Source organism: Saccostrea cucullata, unplaced genomic scaffold (assembly GCF_032062105.1).
Source record: "Saccostrea cucullata isolate Sc308-1 unplaced genomic scaffold, CSIRO_AGI_Scuc_v1 ctg1594, whole genome shotgun sequence".
NCBI lineage: Eukaryota > Metazoa > Mollusca > Bivalvia > Ostreida > Ostreidae > Saccostrea > Saccostrea cuccullata.
The window spans coordinates 1-21057 of NW_026938534.1; the positions used below are offsets into that span (position 1 = coordinate 1).

General features: G+C 33.3%; 2 protein-coding genes across 2 annotated transcripts; both read left to right on the forward strand.

Annotated features, from left to right (window-relative positions):
- The first annotated feature begins 7923 nt into the window (after positions 1-7923).
- Positions 7924-8415, forward strand: LOC134250578 (uncharacterized). The gene has a single exon (XM_062732942.1). It carries the CDS (start codon positions 7924-7926, stop codon positions 8413-8415), a length of 492 nt encoding a protein of 163 aa, XP_062588926.1.
- A 5372-nt stretch (positions 8416-13787) lies between these two features.
- On the forward strand, positions 13788-19697 carry LOC134250579 (uncharacterized protein MG328 homolog). Its single transcript, XM_062732943.1, has 2 exons — positions 13788-14865; positions 19297-19697. The coding sequence occupies exons 1-2, from the start codon at positions 13788-13790 to the stop codon at positions 19695-19697; spliced, it is 1479 nt and encodes a 492-aa protein (XP_062588927.1).
- Positions 19698-21057: the final 1360 nt, after the last annotated feature.

A 21057-nucleotide genomic window follows, 5' to 3' on the forward strand; every position in this document is an offset into this window, starting at 1 on the left:
ATGAAGAACGCTTCTGCTACTGTTCATTAGTCTGGGCACCACACATAAACTGCCCGATGGTGAAATCATTAGTGCACTATTTTAATTTTGTAATAATTATTTAACAACTCTAAACATATCGTTAAGATCATGGATTTCAACCCAAATTTCTTCATTTGGGATCGAACTGATGTAAAGAATTTTTTACCTGTACCTTCCTTTGTTCAAGATAACATTTACAGAGTATGATGTACAATGTGATTAATTATATATTTTTAATGCATGTTCATGATCATTTTCAGCTTTTATTTTAATTATTTTATAGTTGCTGCATTGTGCCTGAGATGATTTCCACAGCGCTGGCGTTTGATAACTTGGTGGTTGTAGACAGGTAGATGCTTAGCCAATCAGTCACTAGGCTTGTGAATATGGTGAGAACTAGCTCAAATTATCATTCAAATCAAGTAAACTAACTTTGATTTTATTAATCCATGTCTATTTATTAGATTAAAAAAAAAATATTGCAACTTTGCCAAGGAAACAAAATTTAAAGGTTTATATTCTTAACACGCTTAAATTCCTTATTCTAATAATTTAAAACAATGAATTCTGACAGGTAATTTAAACATGTTAACTGCACAGGCATGCATAATTATTTTAGATCAAATAGCAATCATCTACTATGAAGTATACATGCATTTTACAGGAATCCGGATGCTCACAAGGAGAAGAGCTGTATGAAAAAAACCAAAAACAGTGAAAAAGGTCAGATTTCTTAATTATTTTCTATTGTTTTGTATAGCTTTAGTTTATTATTTGTCATATACTAGTATTTATATGGATATCAATAATGATGCATCTTAATGGTCATCCTTTCTTTCAGAAATTGTGCAAGGAAAGTTTGAAGTGTCTGTGAGTATTATCAACATCCAACTTTCTGAGCCTTCGTACTGAAAGTGAATCCGTTCCTGACACCAGTTATCTGTCAACTCTCTAACATGACCATTTACTAATTTCATGGGATATCAGTGAGGAAGTGATTCTCTTGCAAACACGTCAGAAGTTTTGGTTCTTCATTAATCGGGATCTTTGGCACGTACACTGGGGGAAAATAGTATCTGTTGATTTTATGGGATCTTTGTATCAATATAGTTGTGTAGTACATATTTTTTGCATTTAATACATGTGTTTGTCACTCTAGTCATTAACTTTGAAATTGTACCAGTACATAAGCCACTGGCAATTCATTGTAAATGTATACCCTGTTGAGGTTTCAATGGCCTCTTCAATTCCATGGCCAGTGTCATTTAATAAAACTAACTTCTTATTTTAGAAAATGTAGACTGGAGTTTACTAAATACATGTATATCATAACATGATTATCATTAATTTAACCAAGGTGATTCTCCAGTAATCATATTTTTCTCTGGATATTTTTGTAAATAACCTTAAGCATTGATGTAAAAATACTTTCAGTGAGAATACATTTAAAAATGTGCTTAGATTGTACACCTGAGAGTATATGCAATATTTGTCTCAAAAAACATTGTAAAAGAAACAATGATTTTTTTATTTTGAAAATATAGAGTTGATCTATGAAAAATTTTGATGTTATTAAGTTTTTTTGTAATTATGTGGCACTAATTATTTCAGTTTTCATTGTACATGTATTTGGAATTTGGAATCCTGGAATTCCATGGATTTCCATGGAATTCCTTAGATTTACAAATATCCTGGAATTCCACGGATTTCCTCCGCAAATTTCCATTCTGGCATTGTTCCGCTCTTTTCCAGGCTAGATTTAAAATTCCAAATCATTCCGAAAAAAGTTCCGTCCCAATACTCCGGAGAATTCTTAAGAATTCTGCGGAACAAAAACTCCATGGAATTCCATGGAATATGCCTTGGAATTCCACGGAAGTTGCGGAAAATCTACATTAGGGTTCTTTTTAGACTTTTTATTTGTGGTCGTCACGGCTGGCCGGGGTTTACTGTAAACCAAGTATTATACGCGTGCGATAAATATCCGCGAGTTCCGCGAGTAACCTCTGCTCGGGGATATTTATCGTCGCGAACCAGTTGTTAATTATATTCCCATATCATGATTTATTTAGAGTTATTTGCCCTTTTTTCAATACCGATCCCGACGGTTTAACAAGTAATCACGGAAGAACTTTACTGTTAGTGTACAAGAAGCAGTTGAAATCTAATTACAAACATTCGGAAAAAAAAAACGAATGGCAAATCTAAAACTAGTACATATAAACAACATCTCAAACAAAGCCAACTCCACCTTAGGATTCCTAAGAAGGAACCTACAACATTGTCCAAGGGAATGTAGGAAGATCGCATATATAGCACTAGTAAAATCCATAATGGAATATGGAGCTGTCATCTGGGATTCATACACCAAACAAGAAACATCAAAATTAGAATCCATACAACGAAGAGGTGCAAGATTCATAACAAAAGATTATAAATCAAGGGAAGAGGGCACAATAACAAAGATGCTCAAAGAACCTGACCTTCCCTTATTAGAAACCAGACGTCAACATCAACGCCTGATCTTTTTCTACAAAGTGGTTGAGGGGCAGATACCAGCTATCAAACCCGATCAATATATCAAATTCCAAAAGCAGAAAAGAAATATCAAACCTAAAGTGTACGAAGACTACCAAGCGACAAATATTATATATGATAGGATAAGAAATAACAGCAGAGCAGTAGAAATACCAGACGCAAAGACAGACCAACTCAAGAACTCGTTCTTTATACGCACTGCGATCGATTGGTACTATCTGGAAGAAAAAGTAGTCCGCGCTCCCAAGCTGGAAAGCTTTAAGTCACCGTTGGAACATCAGCGCGACTAAACGCTCTTTCTCCGTCACGTCAAAGCCCAACGGGTTACTGTGATGTACCAATACAGATCCAGATACAGATATTTGTCTAAAAATGATTAAAATGTCAATAATCATTTCAGCTTGTGTTATTATTGTTCATTTATTGTTACAGACGAGTCAGAGATAGCCTGTTTAATTACGGCAAATTATGGCCCAGTCCTGCTCTGTCCCAACCATTTATAATAATTGCCCCTTGGCTGTGTAGATCTTAGAAAGCGTCGATTACCCAATTAGTATGAGGCACTTTTACAATTGAGAGTTTTAAATCAATTTTAATCTCCTAGATTTTCCCCCGATTTTCGTTTGAGCGTTGTGAAAATGCGTATGAAGTATACTCATGGTAAACATTTTACCTACTTTAGGGGTGGATATAAGATTTTAAATGGACGCTATGCACAGAATGTCTTGAATAATGCGTAAGCAGACCTCACGCTACCATTTTACCTAGTTTATGGGCGGATATAAAATTTTTATTTGATTCAAAAATACTCGTGGAAATAAAAAAAATGTGACCACTCGTTCGCGGAAATAAATCGTCGAGGATAAGTTCTCTGGCGGTCAGTCGCGAATAAAAAATGACGCGTATAATAATTGGTTTACAGTATGCCTGACTTTAGCTCCCCAGTGGGGGGGGGGGGTAGTCCTTTAGGTAACTTTTTACCGTCCTCTACAGCTGGGAGGCTCCCTATAAACTTGTCCACCATTTTTTGACCCTAGGATCTCTGTTGCTTTTTTGATTTCTTATACTCCATGAACAAACTCGAAGAATCCAAACATAATTCCTTATCATTTAGTATGTGTCTGAAGTAAGGAATCATGACAAAGGGAAAGTTAATATAGCAACCCAAAGGGAAGTGGGCAGTACAGGTAGGAGGTAATATTTTCTGATTGATACCTTTTGTCTCTCCAGTCGTTTCTCTTTGGCCTGTAGAGCTGTTTTTTTTTTCCAGTGAAAATTCAACAATCAACCTCTGCCAAAACAATACATATAAATATTAGAAAAAAATAACTTTTGTTTTTTAAAGGGATGTTCCTGTTATTTGTGTTTACAGGTAATTCAAAGCATAGACGAATCGTTGCATCATGATATGATGGCATGCAGAAATACTTTCTTTAAAAGGAAATTTGGAAAGCAAATACATTTAAGAAACACGCACGCTAACTCTCGATTCCCGCCTACATTTTGGAACCATTTAATTCAATATATATAGCAATTTGTCCATAAAATCTCTGTTTAATACAAAGAACAGTTCAATGGTAATTGATAAATCGTCTTAATACCAGCGCTAGACAGTAAATTATCCATAATTCCAGCTCTTGAAAAAAGGGGGATAGACGATATTTTCCATGGAAATCGGAGTTTCAATATTTTGAAATAGTCTTGGATATGATTAAGTGTTTCTTATATCTTTTCTTATGTTTTAGGCAAATAAATAAAACATAAATATTTCAATAAGATATAATGTCTCAGTTGTATATCGCTTTGAAATTGGTGGAAAATAAGCATTTTTATCGTTTTTAGTCAATAAACGTATGTCCCCCCCCCCCCGTGTCACACAAAAAGCTTTGGTATGAATTTGTGAAATAACATTCCATTACCTGTAAAGAGGAATTTTTGTGACATGGGGGAAAAGATGTTTTTAAAATATTTTCCGTTTTCCGTTGATTTCTATAGTGAAAAACACAAGTTTTTCCAAAATTTTAGAGTTATCTCTCTTTGTTTTCCTAAATGATTAATGTTTTATGAAAATCCATATAATTAGCTATAAAAATATTTAAAAATTCATCGAATATGTTAACTTTTGAAAATTGACTTGGGGGTAGGCGGGAGAACAATACTATCGTTCGCAGTTCTTTCATAGTCTTAATAATCAAGATACTTTATCCTCGCCAAACAAATCAGCATTGTTATTGGTGCTTCTGAGGGCATTCAGAGCATGTTGATGACATGTGAAGTTCACAAATGCGTAACCTCGTGACTTTCCTATCTTCTTGCTGTTCATTCTTTCTAAATCTCGCATAAAACGACACTGAAATGTCAACATAATAATATTGTTTTATGTAATATTGAGTTATGAGGTAATATACTGTAAAACTTTTATTCGGGATGACTTTATTTCGTGATTTTCCACGGTAAACTAGTTTGTGACGATTAATTTTCACGAACAAGCCCATTTTGGATCTGTTGTTAGTGGTCACAAAGATTCTAAGGACCAGTTCACAGCGAGAAATATTTGTGATGATGAGGCTCTCGCGAAAATTTCTCACACGCAAATAAAAGGTGGTTTACAGTATATCATAAAATAATGCTAAAATATTTAAAATATTTTCAAACTAAAATTTGCATAAGGACACATTTCTACCACCTGCAAGTATTATAGTCATGCATAATTCACTTCTATACATTTCCATATTGACATATTCATATTAATTTTATGTGTATATTTTTATATTTTGTTGTTTACGGAAGTTGAAACATGAATACAAACAACAGGTAAAAACAATTTCATCAAAAATATAAACTGATTTTTAATGAATGAAGTATACTTCTGATTAATATTAACATATATCTATAGTCTATACATCCTAAAAAAAACATCATTTATTCATACATGTACGTATAGGACTAGAGGTACATATTGAAGCCTATAAATAATTTAACAATAAGGAAGAGTCATAGAAAATTAACTCTGATGTGGATAAGTTGGCATCATGACCACATCAGGCACAGTTGCACAACAACTATTATAAGATTAAGCAAAAGACACTCACAACAGTCAAAATAAAGTCCCATGATAAAGTTATGTAAATCAACAATGTGAAATTTCATGTCAAACAGGATACCTATTACAAAATGTAGTTTATCTTAAATTGGATTAAATTTATTACGTCAATGTATACCAGTCCTTAGTATATACCTCAGTAATAACTGCTGTCTTGCTGTCCTGCCCTCAGAAAAACATCTTTGAGCTGTTTCTCCGTCACTTGTGTTGGAATATTGTGGACACTCAGTCGGGTGGTCGACACAAAAATGTTGAGATTCTTCAACTTGGCACGCTTAACATTCTCCAACTAAATATATATGAATATATCTCAAAATATATCTCAAAATTAAACGATTAAACAAAGTGCAATTTGATTCCTTAATAATCACCTTTTAGAACTTTCATTGACCTCTGCATGGTTATTCATTACCAATCATTTTTCTGATAGACAAGTAAATTCCACATTGAAAAACAATCGCATTAAAAGTATTAAATACACGTATATTTTATGATGCTTTTGATTACCTAAAATGAATTTGGTTTATTTATCATATCTTTGTCCTTTTCAAAACATCCTATTTGGAGAGTCTTATAGCTGCCTGTGTCCCACAGCATCAACAGTTCTTAAAGTCGGCTTTTCTCGCAAAAGTCCAATATTGAAAGGCTCATTGGGAAAAAAGGTCGTGAGAGGGAAAGAGAAAGAATATGGTTAATGACGAATAAATTATTTTTTTTTCTCTTTTCATTGGGGGGGGGGGGGTTATACAGAAACGAACAGCCAAGTAGATTCGAATTCTGATAAGATTGTAGGAAAACATGATTCTGAATTCGGAGAGTAATAATTATTATATAATATGTATTTACTCGTATTCCTGGTATTTTTTCAACGTTTGTCATTAACGTGAACCATATTATGAATGTTAACTTATCAAATTAACAAATTACAGATATATTTTCAGAAAATACGAATAAAAGCACCAGCTGCTGCGGAGCATTTCCTGATTGAAAATTTATCAACAAACATATGTTAAAATTTAGGTGAAAAAATTAATCGATAAATTATATAAGGCTTTGTACGTTCTATCACTGCAAAACAAATCAGATCTCTTCTTTTAATATCCTCTCATGCTAATCAGCAATATTGGTATATATAAGGCTAGAATACGGGAAATTCAATTCCTTTAAAATATATTTTTCTGTGCTTTTATGGCGGTAAATATGTCAACTTTTTCACTACACTATTGAGATGCATTAAATGAAAATTGTTACACGAAAAGATTCTAGTTTCAAATCTCCCTGTGAGAATTTTTAAATTATCAGGGTAAATTAAGATTTTTTAAGATACCTGGCTGAGGAGTGGATATCCTTAAGCCCCAGTTTAGATTATGTTTCTATATCTTAATAGGCGCATCCAAGCATTCATGGATTTTCATCAAAATTGCAAAATGAATTGTTAATGTTGTTGTTTTTAGATTTATATCTAAATTTCCAAAACAACAAGGTAACATCTGTCAAATAGTATGGAAAGCCATAATGTATCCCCAAGCCATGTTCAATATATTTCATTGAAAATAAATCCTGGCCGGTCAGAATGGTAATCATGACCATGACCAAGATTTCAAACTTGACGAAGACAATGAAATATATAAAACATGACATGGTGCCCCTTATGGCTTTCCATAATGTAATATAAAAAAAAATTCTCCCCTAAAGACCAAATGGACCAGTTATATATTTTGCACGATTTAACGTGTTTACTCTATATCTAAAAATAATATTGAGTAATTTAATCAAACGCGTATTACCTGTCCTTGTGCAACAGACCTACTTTATAATGATTTCAATAACTTTGATCTGGGTATTAGATGTTTCTTCAGTGTCAATTGTAGAAACCTTTTAATACATACGGTATTTCACTCTCCTGTTCAGCAAATGTTCTTTGTAACCGCAAACTACAGCAATAAATCACTCAAATTGTGCTTTTCCACAAGTATTACTTCATAGTAAGCAAACTAATTCTTTCAAGTTTCTTTATTGAATGAGGATTTTAATCTTATGCACATATTTAACGTGTATTTCGTAACGAATTTATATATTTATACAAAGCCATCACAGATTTACAGTTTTGTAGATGATATACAAAAATACAAGGGAAACAGGGAAGATTTTCAAGAAATACCAGACACGTACATATTTTAAAATGAAAAATCAAAATACGTTTTACATTATTAATTTACTATTTTTATTTAACATTGGAGAAAGTTCTGCATTCTTAATGCATGGAAGTTCTAATCGATCCAATCCATGGGTCAGGTGGGCAAAATGCAGATGTGATGGAAATCAAGCAAATGGTTTTGAATTTGACTACTGAGGTGGAGTATCTCGAGAGACAAATAGACATTATACCGGTACTAAAGCAGAATCTTACTGTTGTTGGTGAAGAAAAAAAGGCAAATGAGGAGCGAAACAAAAACCTAACTCTGCGGCTCAGTGAAGCGGAAAATAATATTGCTATTTGTGACAAGAAGAATGAAAACTTAACTCAAAGACTCAGTGAAGTTTACAATGTTTCGTCGGAAAACAAAGAGAATAACAAAGAATTGACTCAACAGCTCACTAATTCAGTGAACAACTTACACAATATGAAGATTCAGATGCGATACACAAGCTTGTCACTACTGGACTTGCATTCCAAGGCGGACAAACTCAATACAACATTAACTAGAAATGTTGATGATCAAATAAGGGATGTATATGATCGAATAACTTAAAAAATCAATCCCATTTTTGTTTTATAAAAATAAACATTACAAAAACAATAATGATTTTATTAAACGATTTATTCAGATATAACCATGATCACCAAAATCACAAAAAAGTAGCCTTTACGGCCGGTGTGACGTCATACAACGGCTCCTGGAGAAGCGGTACCTTGGTGTTTGATAAGATCGTCTACAACATAGGAGGAGGGTACGACTCCAGTACTGGTGTCTTCACATCTCCTGTAGACGGATACTGTTTTCTTTGTCAACGTTCAAGCTTATAACGCACAAAATATATATACAAATTTAGTGCTAAATGGCTCGACTAAAGTCACAACGCTTGCCTATGGTTGAGGTAGTGATTATTACAATGCAGGGCCGAACTTGATGGTATTAAAGCTTCAAAAAGGAGATCGAGTTTGGGTCAAAGATTTGGGAATGATGGGACTGGGAATTCTACCAATGGCATTGCCCCTATCACCACGTTCTCTGGATTCCTAATATGATTCATTTAAAGAGTTTACTTTTAATAAGTTACATTAAATTGTTTAGCCTTTATCTAAATTATAACAATGATTACAGTTTCTTTTCAAGGAAATTAGGATTGAGTTATATTATTTTATAACGATATGTGTAACCTGGATGGTACTTTTTTCGGAAAATAAATTGTGAAGGTTTGTTTGTAAATTACTATTATGCAAAATGGTGAAAAATTATTTTGTGTTATTTGTATTTCTGACACCATTCAGGGTATGCTGATGATCGACATGACAAGTTTAAATTAAAATGGTAAAACCTAATAACTTCCCTATTTTCTTACTGTTAATGGTATCTAACACAAGCATGATACCACACCTGTGTTATGTCAAAAGAAAAAATACATAAAATAATTTTTCTGTGGGATGTGAGACCGGCATAAACCGAGGACGTTGAACAATAAACAAACATACATACCATATATGTTGCACAGTATTTAAATAACCTTTGATATATAGCAACGGAGTAAGGAGTTGATTCTAAGTTCGTGGTTTCGAATCCCACTGTAGGATGTGAAGACCGGTCCTTCTGAAGCGACTGTTTAAGTCGAAGCTCCGTGTTGCAGTTGTTGCTGGCACGATAAAGATACCCTTGGCTCAATGGCCCCGATTATCGAGTACAGGTCTTTATGTTTATTCAAGACAATTGCCCAAAACAAAGGTGCAACAATCAAACCCGTGCCGAGGGTGTTAATTCACCACCAATTAAAAGCGAACTAAAATGACAATGACAAACATATTTAAATTGTTTGGGGGACTACAGTCCCTGAAACGTTCTATTTTCCCACCTGAACGGTGAACGAACGCTGAACGAATGGTGAACAAACACAGAGCGAACGGTGAGTGAATTTCAGGTGCTAAAATATAAATAAACAATAGATAAATAAATAATATAATTTTTTGTATAATATGTTTTAAAATGATATTTTGATAACACGATTTCAAAACATGTGTATTTGTTACCGAACGCGTGTAGTATAAATATAAAATCAATCTACTTATAAAGTAAATATATATGCTTATTCTTTTAACTAATAAAATAATGTGGACTGTAGAAGATAAAAATCCTACTAGAATGAATTATTAACATTGTACCCGGTTGAAACAACCATACATGTATTTCCGTGCCAAGGCGAGTAAAATAACGGATTTTTTTTTTAATTTACAAATGTCTGTTGACGTACTGCATAAATACACTCGTATTTTAAAATTCTAATGCAAAATATTAAAACATTATGTGTCATTTTTATTATTTTATGAAGATTATTTTAGCTTATTTCTACATGTACCTATAGATATTTCCCGGCCGGGCCGTGATTATACTCTGACAAGATGATGGAAAGAGGCAATCAAATTATTTGTTATAGATTAAATTTTCAAAACTCAATAAGTAATGTATTGTCATAGATTTTATTGAATAGAGAAATGTACGAGAGAGAGAGAGAGAGAGAGAGAGAGAGAGAGAGAGAGAGAGAGAGAGAGAGAGAGAGAGAGAGAGAGAGAGAGAGAGAGAGAGAGAGATACCCCCTTCATTATAAGATATCTGTTGTATCAAATAATTTTTTTTTTTATTTTTTTCTAAATTTTCCAAGCAGTAACAGTAAACATTTTTTTAAAAAGATTAACACAGTATTCATGGGCTTCTATTTTCCATCTTCAACTTCAACCGGTTGACAGGAAGTCCACGTGTTTATCCTGTCAATCATCAAAATCATTTGACACGGTGGAGGTGTGGAAATCTCGTTTCACCGAACATGCCGAAAGCAAAGAGTAACTTAGTATTTCCAAGAAGTTTAAATATTTTTTCCTATCATTTCTAGATCTGATTTTCGCATTTCTGCAGAAAAAAATAATGGGAATATATATTTGGAAGGAATAACTTTGAAATTGAATTTGAAACACATTCATAGGCGTCGGAACCGGCTAAGCCCCCCCCCCCCACTTTTTTTCCAGAAAAATACTTAGTATAGATATTGAATATTGCTTCGTAGGTTTATCTCCCCCGCACTTTCCACAGGTACGTCGCAGTATAGCTTAATAATGGGGAAAGTGTTGGTCTTTGGTGAAAACAAATTTTGGTACTGAAGGTCGAACCAATTTCAGTGATTCATTTACTTTGTAATAATTCATAAAATTAAGTGAATAGAAAGCATATTATCTCTAAAATTAAGTAATAATTATTTACCAAAAATGATTAGTTAATTTACTACGTAATATAATTCCTATTGTTTAAGTAATTCTATTGATACTTAGTAAATTATTTTATGATTAAATGAATTCATCCTTATTACTAATTATGTTTACAATTACGAACCATGATAGTCATTTACTTCCTATCCTGACTAAATGGAATACTAATAATTACTGGTTTTTCTTAATCTAATATGTTATTTTATAAACACCAAGTAAAACTTTTTTATAGTGTACTAGTGTTTTATCATTTTTGAAAAGCAGTGATATTGCCTATACCTTTCGTCTCTCAAGTCGATTATCTTTAGCCTCTAATGCAGCTTTATTTTGCAATGAAAATTCAACAATCAACCCTCCCAAAACAACATTAAAAAACGTTAACTTATAATAATATTTCATTTTTTTTTGCAAATGTTCCAGACCTGTTATTGAAGATTTATAAGAGTTTTAAAATATTATTGCTAAACAAGTCAGCATTGTTATTGGTGTTTCTGAGGGCATTCAGGGCTTCTTTCTGTTAATTGTATCTAAAACAAGCATGATACAGCATGTGTGTTATGTCAAAAGAAGAAACACATGAAATGAATTTTACGCGTTTAAAAGCCTGCATGGTGCAGTGGTAGAGCGTCTGCTCTGATATCGCGAAGTAAGGAGTTAATCCTTACGTCGCGGGTACGAATCCCACTGTAGAACGCGGAGACCTGTCCTCCGGATGAGATGGTATAATCCGAGGTCCCGTGTCACAGAAGATGCTGGCACAAAAAGATCCCTATATCTGCTCAGTGGATGTGAGTGTCGAGTTTAGGTCAACATTAGCAGCTCTCCCCCCTGGCAAGTGGTAGCGTCTCTATATGCGTAAAAATTCTTGAGAGGGACGGTATACAAAAAACAAACATATTTAAAATGTCGAACAGTGGATGAAATGTTCGCTATAGAGTCACTGAGTAAAGTGTTGATCTTTACGGTTTCGAATCCGTCTGCGGGACGTGGAGACCAGTATAAACCGAGGACGTTAAACAATAAACAAACATGCATACCATATATGTTGCACAGTATTTAAATAACCTTTGAATTATAGCAACGGAGTAAGGAGTTGATTCTAAGGTCGCGGTTTCGAATCCCACTGGGGGGATGTGGAGACCGGTCCTTCTGAAGCAACTGTTTAAATCGAAGCTCCGTGTTGCAGTTGTTGCTGGCACGATAAAGATACCCTTTGCTCAATGGCCCTGAGTGTTGAGTACAGGTTTTTATTTTTATTCAAATAATTGTCCAAAACAAAAGTGCAACAATCAAACCCCTGCCGAGGATGTTAATTCACCACCATTGAAAAGTGAACTGAAATGACAATGACAAACATATTTAGATAGTTTGGGGGACAAGAAATACTAGAAAGTGTTTGTGTACATAAATTGAAGTATTCAAAATTAAACGCAATCACTAAATGGTTAGCATGATCATGTTTTAAAACTAAACCCGTCCGCGCCGTATACTGTACATAGGGAAATATTTGCCCCCGTTTTATTTTCGTTCTAACCTCGGCTGGGCGAATTCAAAGAATACAATATAATTTCTTTAACAAAACTGTGACTGGGCGAATTTAAAACAGGGCAACATTGTTTGCACATGTAAAAGGGCGAAAATAAGGCGGGGAGAAAATAACCTCGTGTACAGTATCGTATTTAAATGAATTATTTTAAGGACAGATGATACAAACAATCTTTTGTCAAAAAATTTGAAAATATCAATTTGAGTCATTTTTTTATCAATAATATCAATATCACCGCGTAGTTTTTGAATTTTTATTCGAGTTTTCACACAAATGGGACTTGAGGTGAAAAATATTTGTATAGACTAATAAGGATGGTTCCAGTGAGAAAGAATTTTGAACATCATAGAAGGTTTACAAGGTTTATCTTTATATTCTAGAAATTTATTATTTGCATTATTTTCAATTAAATTAAGCCAAATAATATATACCAAGCCATCCATTTTTTGTTTGTATCATCTGTCCTTAATAATGGTATTCATAAGTAAGCGAATTATTGTCCGCACCAAAGCCGCTAAAATATGACGCTCGCTTTTTTAAGCACACATACAGTAAATATTGAAGGAACGCAGCCATAAATTAACATAGGTTTCCCACAATACAGTATATATACTGACAAAAAAATCGTTTTAAACATAAGTACAGGCCTGAAGTCGTAAATACTTACATCAATTCATTACATACGTCTATTTGATCTAGATATGAGAATGATATTTATATATTCAGTGTCAAGTGCATTATCAGTTAAATTCAATCCCCTGTAAAGTAACTTTGAATCTTTGCAAAAAAATATCGCAAGAAATCACTTGAATTGCGCTTTTCGATTAGATAAACTGATAGAAACCAAAAAATGTCCTTTTAAATGTATCTGATGAAGAAGGATTTTTATCAAATGTATTTATTTGCAGTTGTCTGTTTAAAGAACAAAAGACGCTATTGTCATCACAATTTTATGGTTTAATAACCTAGAAACCTGGATTTCTTGGATCCAAATTTCCTTCCTTATAAGAGTAGTATATAATCTGATTCTCAAGAAGAAATAATATATTCATATAAAACAGGAGAGGTACGATAAACTGCCTTCGAGAACACAACGTTAATCTTTCAAAATGCGATTTCATAATCCGTTTTACATTACGATTCTACTATTTTTGTTCAATGTTGGAGATGGTTCTGCATTGTTAATCCACGGGAATTCTACTGGAAGCGACACAATCCATGGGTCAGGTGGTCACAGTGTCGATGTGGCCGAAATCAAGCAAATAGTTTTAAACCTAACAGCTGAGATAAAAAATCTCAAGAGACAAACAGAAATTATACCAGTACTAAAGCAGAATCTTACTGTTGTTATTGAACAGAAAAAGTTACTACAAAACAGAGTATTCTTTTTGGAAGCAGAACTGAATAAACTAAATGCTTCAAAGCCTCCTTCCAATGATGAATTTATGGCGTATTTAAGAAGTACAAAACAAATAGTTCAAACTTTGGCGGCAAATGAGGAATACGACAAAAATCTAACTCTGCGACTGAATGAAGCGGAAAATAATATTGCGATCACTGAGAAGCATAATAAGAACTTAACAAAACAACTTGACAATGTAGTGAATGATTTGGTGATAAACGAAAAGCAGAATGAAAACTTTACTGCACAAATTAATGAAGTAGAGAATATTTTGGTGAAATATGATAAGCAGATGGAAAATGTCACTAAACGACTCGATAAAATTCACATTCTTTTGACTGTAAACGAAGAGTATGACAGAAATTTAACACTGAGATTAAATGAAGCTGAGAAAAGTAGAGTGATTTGTGAGAAACAGAATAAGAACTTAACTGAACAATTTGACGAAGTAGTGAATAAATTGATGACAAACGAAGAGCAGGATAAAAACATCACTCAACGACTAAATGAAGTAGTGAATGGTTTCGTAAATTATGACAAACAGGGAAAAAATGTCACTCAACGACTAGATGAAATGCGTAATAATTTGACTGCAAACGAAGAGTATGACAAAAATTTAACTTCACGGCTCACCGATGTAATGAACAACTTACACGGTATAAAGGTTCAGATGCGATACACAAGCTTGTCACTTATGGATGTGCATTCTAAGACGGATAAACTCAATACAACATTAACTACACATTTTGACGATCAGATAAGGGACGTCTATGGACGAATAACCAGTATGTATTTTGGCATTACAAAAGTGTTTTTAACAGTGTTTTAAAAGTAACAGTGACCACGCTATTATTCACAAGATTTCCCCCTTAGTAAAACATGTACCTATTGTGGTCCCGCCTTATCCCTGGGAGTCATGATTTGAACAATATAGAATCTACACTACCCCATGATACCTCAACGTGAGTTTCAACTTTTCTGGTCCAGTGGTAATCAAGAAGATTTTTATTAAAGAATTTTTCTATTTTAATGTAAAGCTTGAATTCCCTACCATGGACCCGCCCTACCCTCGGGGGTCATGATTTGAAGAATTTACAAGAAGCCCAAGGGCCTTGAATCAATCTTCCGATAAATTTTATAATTTATTACTTCTATTTGAAGCCTCTTAGTATCCTGTACATACCTGGTATAACTAAAGCATTGAATTGCAAAAGTAGGTCATCATGGCCTTCATTTTGGTTGAAAAACTCTGAGAACCCAGGATAATCAACTGAGAAAGTTTTATGATTATATCCCCCTTATTATCGTAATATGAAGACATAGCCATGAGATTTCATAAGGGCACAATGACTTTCTTTTTGGTAAACTCTGTGACTCCAAAATGCCTCAAATAACAATGCCTCTTCAGACTACTAGAATATTCAAACAATACCTAGAAATTCAAGAAGTAGGTCACCATAACCATCCTTTATCTTAAAAAAATATGAGCTGCAACTTTGATGTCGGAATGTTCTGTTGAAAAATCATAATTTACTATTTTGAAAATAGAAAATAAGAATATTTATAAACTTCTATCGTTCATATTTGCGATTGAAGAACTATTAATGTGCCTAAATTGAAGCAAACTTACAAATTTCTCCTGTACAAGATTGCTTTCTTATATAATGCTATACATTCCATAACACAGAAATCATTTTTCTGGAACAATTTAATACTTTCTTTTATTTGAACTCATCATAATGATTTAAATTACATACTTATCGTAACAACAAGTTTTAATAGCTAAATTGAAATCTCAAAGATGCCGCTCATAGTCTGATAGTCCCCAAGGACCTAAGATACATCAATTGACAAAGATTGTAGATTCTAAGTCAACTGGGACCTGAAAAGAATTTAATGTAGCCGTAAAATTTCAAAAGTAGTTCACTGTTACATACTTTTTGGTCGACATTCTCCAAAAACTTAAAATGCAACAACTGATTATTATCACAGAGCTTAAATACGTTTGGAAATAGCATAGTATAACCCACTCTATACTGTATGAAGTTTGGTCCCATCGATGGACAGTCACGTGATGAATTAGTTCGGGTACCGAATGTAGGTCATGAACAAATTTCATTATTGCAAGGGCATAGCCTAGTTGAAATTAAAGATTCAAGCTATTAATTGTTTCTGCATACTTTGTAGTTTCTGAAAAGTGCTGCTGCTTTGAATAGAATTTGCGTTTTAATAGTTAAATTTTCAAGTAAATAAGCCAATGTCGAAATATGTTTGACTTTTACCAAATATTTTGTGTACTTATAAAATCACGCCCTCGATTTAATGTAAGCAGTGCTCAGCACTTTTCAAGTTAAGAAAAATATCCTTTATCTATATTCAAAAAATGTTAAAGATCTATTAAGTGTATGCCCTTGCGAAAATACAATTTTATGAGGCATCTTAATGTTAAATTTACGTAACCTGTACATAAAAACACGACATAATTAATAAAATACATTCTTTTGATAGTTAATGAATAATCGCACTTAACAAAGGATATACATTGGTATTGATCGATTATTTAAAACCTGTAAATAATATTCTGTTTAATTATAAAACGCATTTTTCATTGTTAAAAAATTCCTAAATCTGCCTGTCAAAGCACATGAAATACGTCATTTTTACCAAAATGACGTCATGTTTACAAGATCATCGCGATCAGTGCTTTCTTTACAACCAGTTACATGGCATTTAACTAGCTTTTTTAATGCATTGATAAGTTTTATTGTTGCTTATTATGCTTATACAGTTAAAAGTTGCAAATTATTTCATTTTCAGGTATTATGAGAAATACATAAAAGTCATATTTTTGTGGTGACGTCACAATAAATTTTTCCGTATAAATTAGGCCCCCGCCCTTTTTTCAAGCCTTAACAATGCTGCGTGTGGTCATATCTTCAACAATTTAAGAGCCATTCTCTGTAATAATTTGAAATTTTATATAGGAGCTGTGGCACACATAGTCTCAGAATTTCTCCAAACTCTCTATGATAAAAGTCATTAATACCCTAAACTGAAATCAGGCAAAAATTGGTTGCTATGCTTTATAGTTACCATGGCAACATGTCTTAAAGTTCGAAAAATGGCATTTTTTAACATGTTTAGAGCCCAATAGTTAAAATTTGCGGCAAAGCAAACAATTGGCAATGACCGTTTCCAAAAGTTGAAGGTCAGATGTCTCAAATGCATGATAAATATGTTTGGTAAATCAACTATTACATACATTACTATGGTAACGAAGTATTCAAAAGTAAAAAAAATATTCATTGAATTTTATGAAGTCATACACGCAAAAATAAAAAGAAATTATAGGAGGAAATGTGACCAAATAATAGAAAAAAGAGCCCTGAAACATATACCAAGAACAAAATATGATATTTCGTTTTGGTTGGCAATGGTTGCCAAGGTATTTATACCATAGAGAGCCTTCAAAGTAACACTCTGTATGTTTAAATCTGATCCTATCCTTTAAAAAAGCTCATTTCCTCATAACTAATGATTTTTAAAGATGTTGGTGTGTTCCTAGTTTTCCCATTTGAAAAAATTCAGATTAGATTCTTTAAATAGAGCGTTGCTATGGAAATAAGCAGAGAATATATGCTTAAAAACCTGAAAAATATTTTCTTTCCTTGGATACGTACCCTTAAATGTAGATTCCCAAAACTTTTATGATTGATATTTATTAACAGCTAACCTGACTTTTAATTTTGACTATCATCCAATCTCTAAGTGGATGCAAGAAGTTGGCACACAGGGTTTAATATTGATATAAAGTTCAAAAAATCGAAATTTTCCCTTCTTGGTAACCATAGCAACAGTATTGCTTTCTTCATCAAATTTTATCAATATATGATATTCAACTTCAGTTCTAACAGATAAGTACTATTCAAGCTGAGTCCTTTAATTTGTTTCTTGATTATATGGCAATGTAATTCTTAATGCAGTGAAAAATAATTCACTTTTGAGCACTGGCACTTTGTTTCCATGGTAACACTGCAACGTAGCAATTATACCCAATTTTTCGTATGGTTTTGGTGAGGCAAGGTCCTAAGGATGCATATTTGCCAGTCTTGAATTTTCATGTTTTTCCTCAAGACAGTAGTATTAACCCAATCTTAGTTACTGGTTTTGCATGGTTACACTGTGTTACCATGGCAACTATAAAAGTTATTTATAGAATAATATTGCCTATACTTATATACTTAAGGTCAAACATTTTCATTGTTTTTCTTAAGTCGTTGATTGAATTTGAGCATGCAACACCTACCATTAGTGAATACGGAGTGTTTTTCAGCATATTTCAGCATTTTAAATGTATTCCAAATGTACCCTTGGTTACCACTTACTTAGAGATATATTCTAAACAGTTTCTTTACAGTATAAGTGACATCCAGGTGTCATGTTTTTGTGAGAATGGTTTGTTTGCTTTTTCTAGTTTTTATTAAGCCACACTCAAGATTTAAATTGGCTGAAAATCTTGATTTTTCAAACTTTTCTGGCTGTTGCCATAGCAACGTAGACACTTAGCAACGAAATTTTGTTTGATATTTGTTTCTGGTGTCAAGTACTAAACATGGGTGAAATATCATCAAAGTCGGTGACCATGCGTGGCAACGAAGCTTAAGTGGTTACAAAGAATGGCTATTAAAATCTACCCCCAGGATGCTTCTATATTTTTTTCAGCTTTTCTAGCCCAGTGGTTCTTGAGAAGAATATTTTTTAATGACCCGACCCAATTTTTGTTTTGATTACCTCCCCTTGTGAAGGGACTTGGCCCTTTTTATCTTAATAGTTTAAAATCCCCTATACCCAAGGGTGCTTTGAACCAAGTTTGGTCAAATTTGGCCCAGTGGTTCTTGAGAAGAATTTGAAAATGTGAAGAGTTTACCGACGGTTTACGATCAATGGGTGATCAGAAAAACTCACTTGAGTTTTCAGCTCAGGTAAGCTAGAAGGCTTTTTCATGACGTACATATATTGTGTATACAAGTAAATCTAAAATATTCACATAATCTTAATTATTTATTTATATTTGAAACGCATTCATATTCTACAAAAGTGAGTATAACATACCCGAGAAATTATCGAAAGTAATCAAACGTACCTTTATAAATGCTGATTTTAAAATATATAATTATAAAAAAAAAAATAGAAATTTATTGAACCTTTTATTGCAGACATAACCAAAAAAGTAGCCTTCACGGTCGGTGTGACGTCAACCAGTACCACCTGGGACAGCGGTACACTGGTGTTTGATAGGATCGTCTATAACATAGGAGGGGGATACGACTCCAGTACTGGTGTCTTCACATCTCCTGTAGACGGACACTTTGTTTTCTTCGTGAACGTTCAATCTTATAGTACTTATAGTATGTACACATATATAGTTCTAAATGGCTCAGCTAAAGTCACAACACTGGTATATAATGGTGGTAATGAAAGTTATGATGCAGGGCCGAACTTGGTGGTATTAAGGCTTATCAAAGGGGATCAAGTTTGGGTCAAATATTACACTGGAACTGGTTATTATACTCAGGGTGATGCTCCTGTCACCACGTTTTCTGGGTTCCTAATATGATTCATTGAAAAAGTTTACTTTTAATGGAATATAAAATTGTTTAGCCTTTATCTAAAATATAACAATGATTACAGTTTCTTTTCAAGAAAATTAGGATTGAGTTATATTATTTTTTTTTCAAAGATGTGTAACCTGGATGGTACTTTTTAAGAAAAAAGTTTGTAAAGGATTGTTTGTAAATTACTGTCATGCAAAATGGTTAATAATATTTTGTGTTACTAGTATTACTGAAACCATTCAGAGTATGCTGATGACATGCTAAGTTTAAATGAAAAATGGTATGTATAACCTCGCAACTTCGTCATGTGTTGTTTAATCAAGGTTCAAGAAATAATTGTAAATAATGTAATTAACGGCTTATTTGATTAAATAATTGTACAATAAAGGATGATAATATAAAATAAAAATTGTTAAAATACACTAAAAACAAATGTTTGGTTAAGTTTAGCAAGGTATGCTAGGAAATTGACAGAAAGGTATTCCTGTAGAAAGACATTAATAATTATTGATGTTAAGATTATATAAGGAGGCAAATGGCCAGTGATGAAGGCATCTGTACACTTAGTATAAGAGTTGAAATAGACGAAATTCTGACTGAGAAGCGAATGTGAATTGTAAACTCACAGTACAGCCAAAGTGTACGAGGAGATACTTGTAGCATAAATCGGGTAAATCTTATGTAAGCAGTAGACGTGTACAGCCAAGTGGCATTTGTGAAAGTCAAAAAGTCTTAGAGGTGACCAAGTGGTGCCTGCTTAGCCAAGTGAATAGGAGTACCTTGTGGTCCTATTGCCAAGTGGCCGGTACAGGCAAGTGGCTTTGGAGATTAGCCAAGCCAAGTTGTTATAATCAGTCGTTTGTATACTATAGCCAAGTGGCATTGATATAGCCAAGTTGCAGGAACCTGTTTATATATACTGTGTTTAATCATACACTAGACAAGTGTTTTTATATTTGTATATATTGCTTAAACTTAATTAACACTAGGCAAGTGTACCCTATATCTGTATATTTTGCATTTATTATTGTCCTAATAAGACTTGGGCATAACCACATATGGGCCCAAGGAGATCGCTCGGGTCCCGCGCTTTACAAAATTTGGTGACTGCGGTGGGATATCTCTTATAGGACATTATGAGTGCCACGTGGAAAGACCACATTGCCATAGATGAAAATATGCTTGCGACGATGGACAGGATAAAGAAGAAATTAAAGCGTTATCGTCTTGACAGTTCCACTCTTAAGAGTAACAAGCATAATGAACCAAGAGGTCGAACCAGATTGTCACCTAGATCATATGACCTGTACCAAGGATATATGTCACCATATTCATTTACAGACCGCAATGTAAAAGAAGATA

Excerpts from the sequence above, each read along its gene's own strand:
- LOC134250578 (XM_062732942.1), top strand. The coding sequence starts at position 7,924 with ATGGAAGTTCTAATCGATCCAATCCATGGGTCAGGTGGGCAAAATGCA.
- LOC134250579 (XM_062732943.1), top strand. The coding sequence starts at position 13,788 with ATGCGATTTCATAATCCGTTTTACATTACGATTCTACTATTTTTGTTC. Across the intron at positions 14,866-19,296 it reads CGTCTATGGACGAATAACCA|ACATAACCAAAAAAGTAGCC; the intron begins GTATGTATTTTG and ends CTTTTATTGCAG.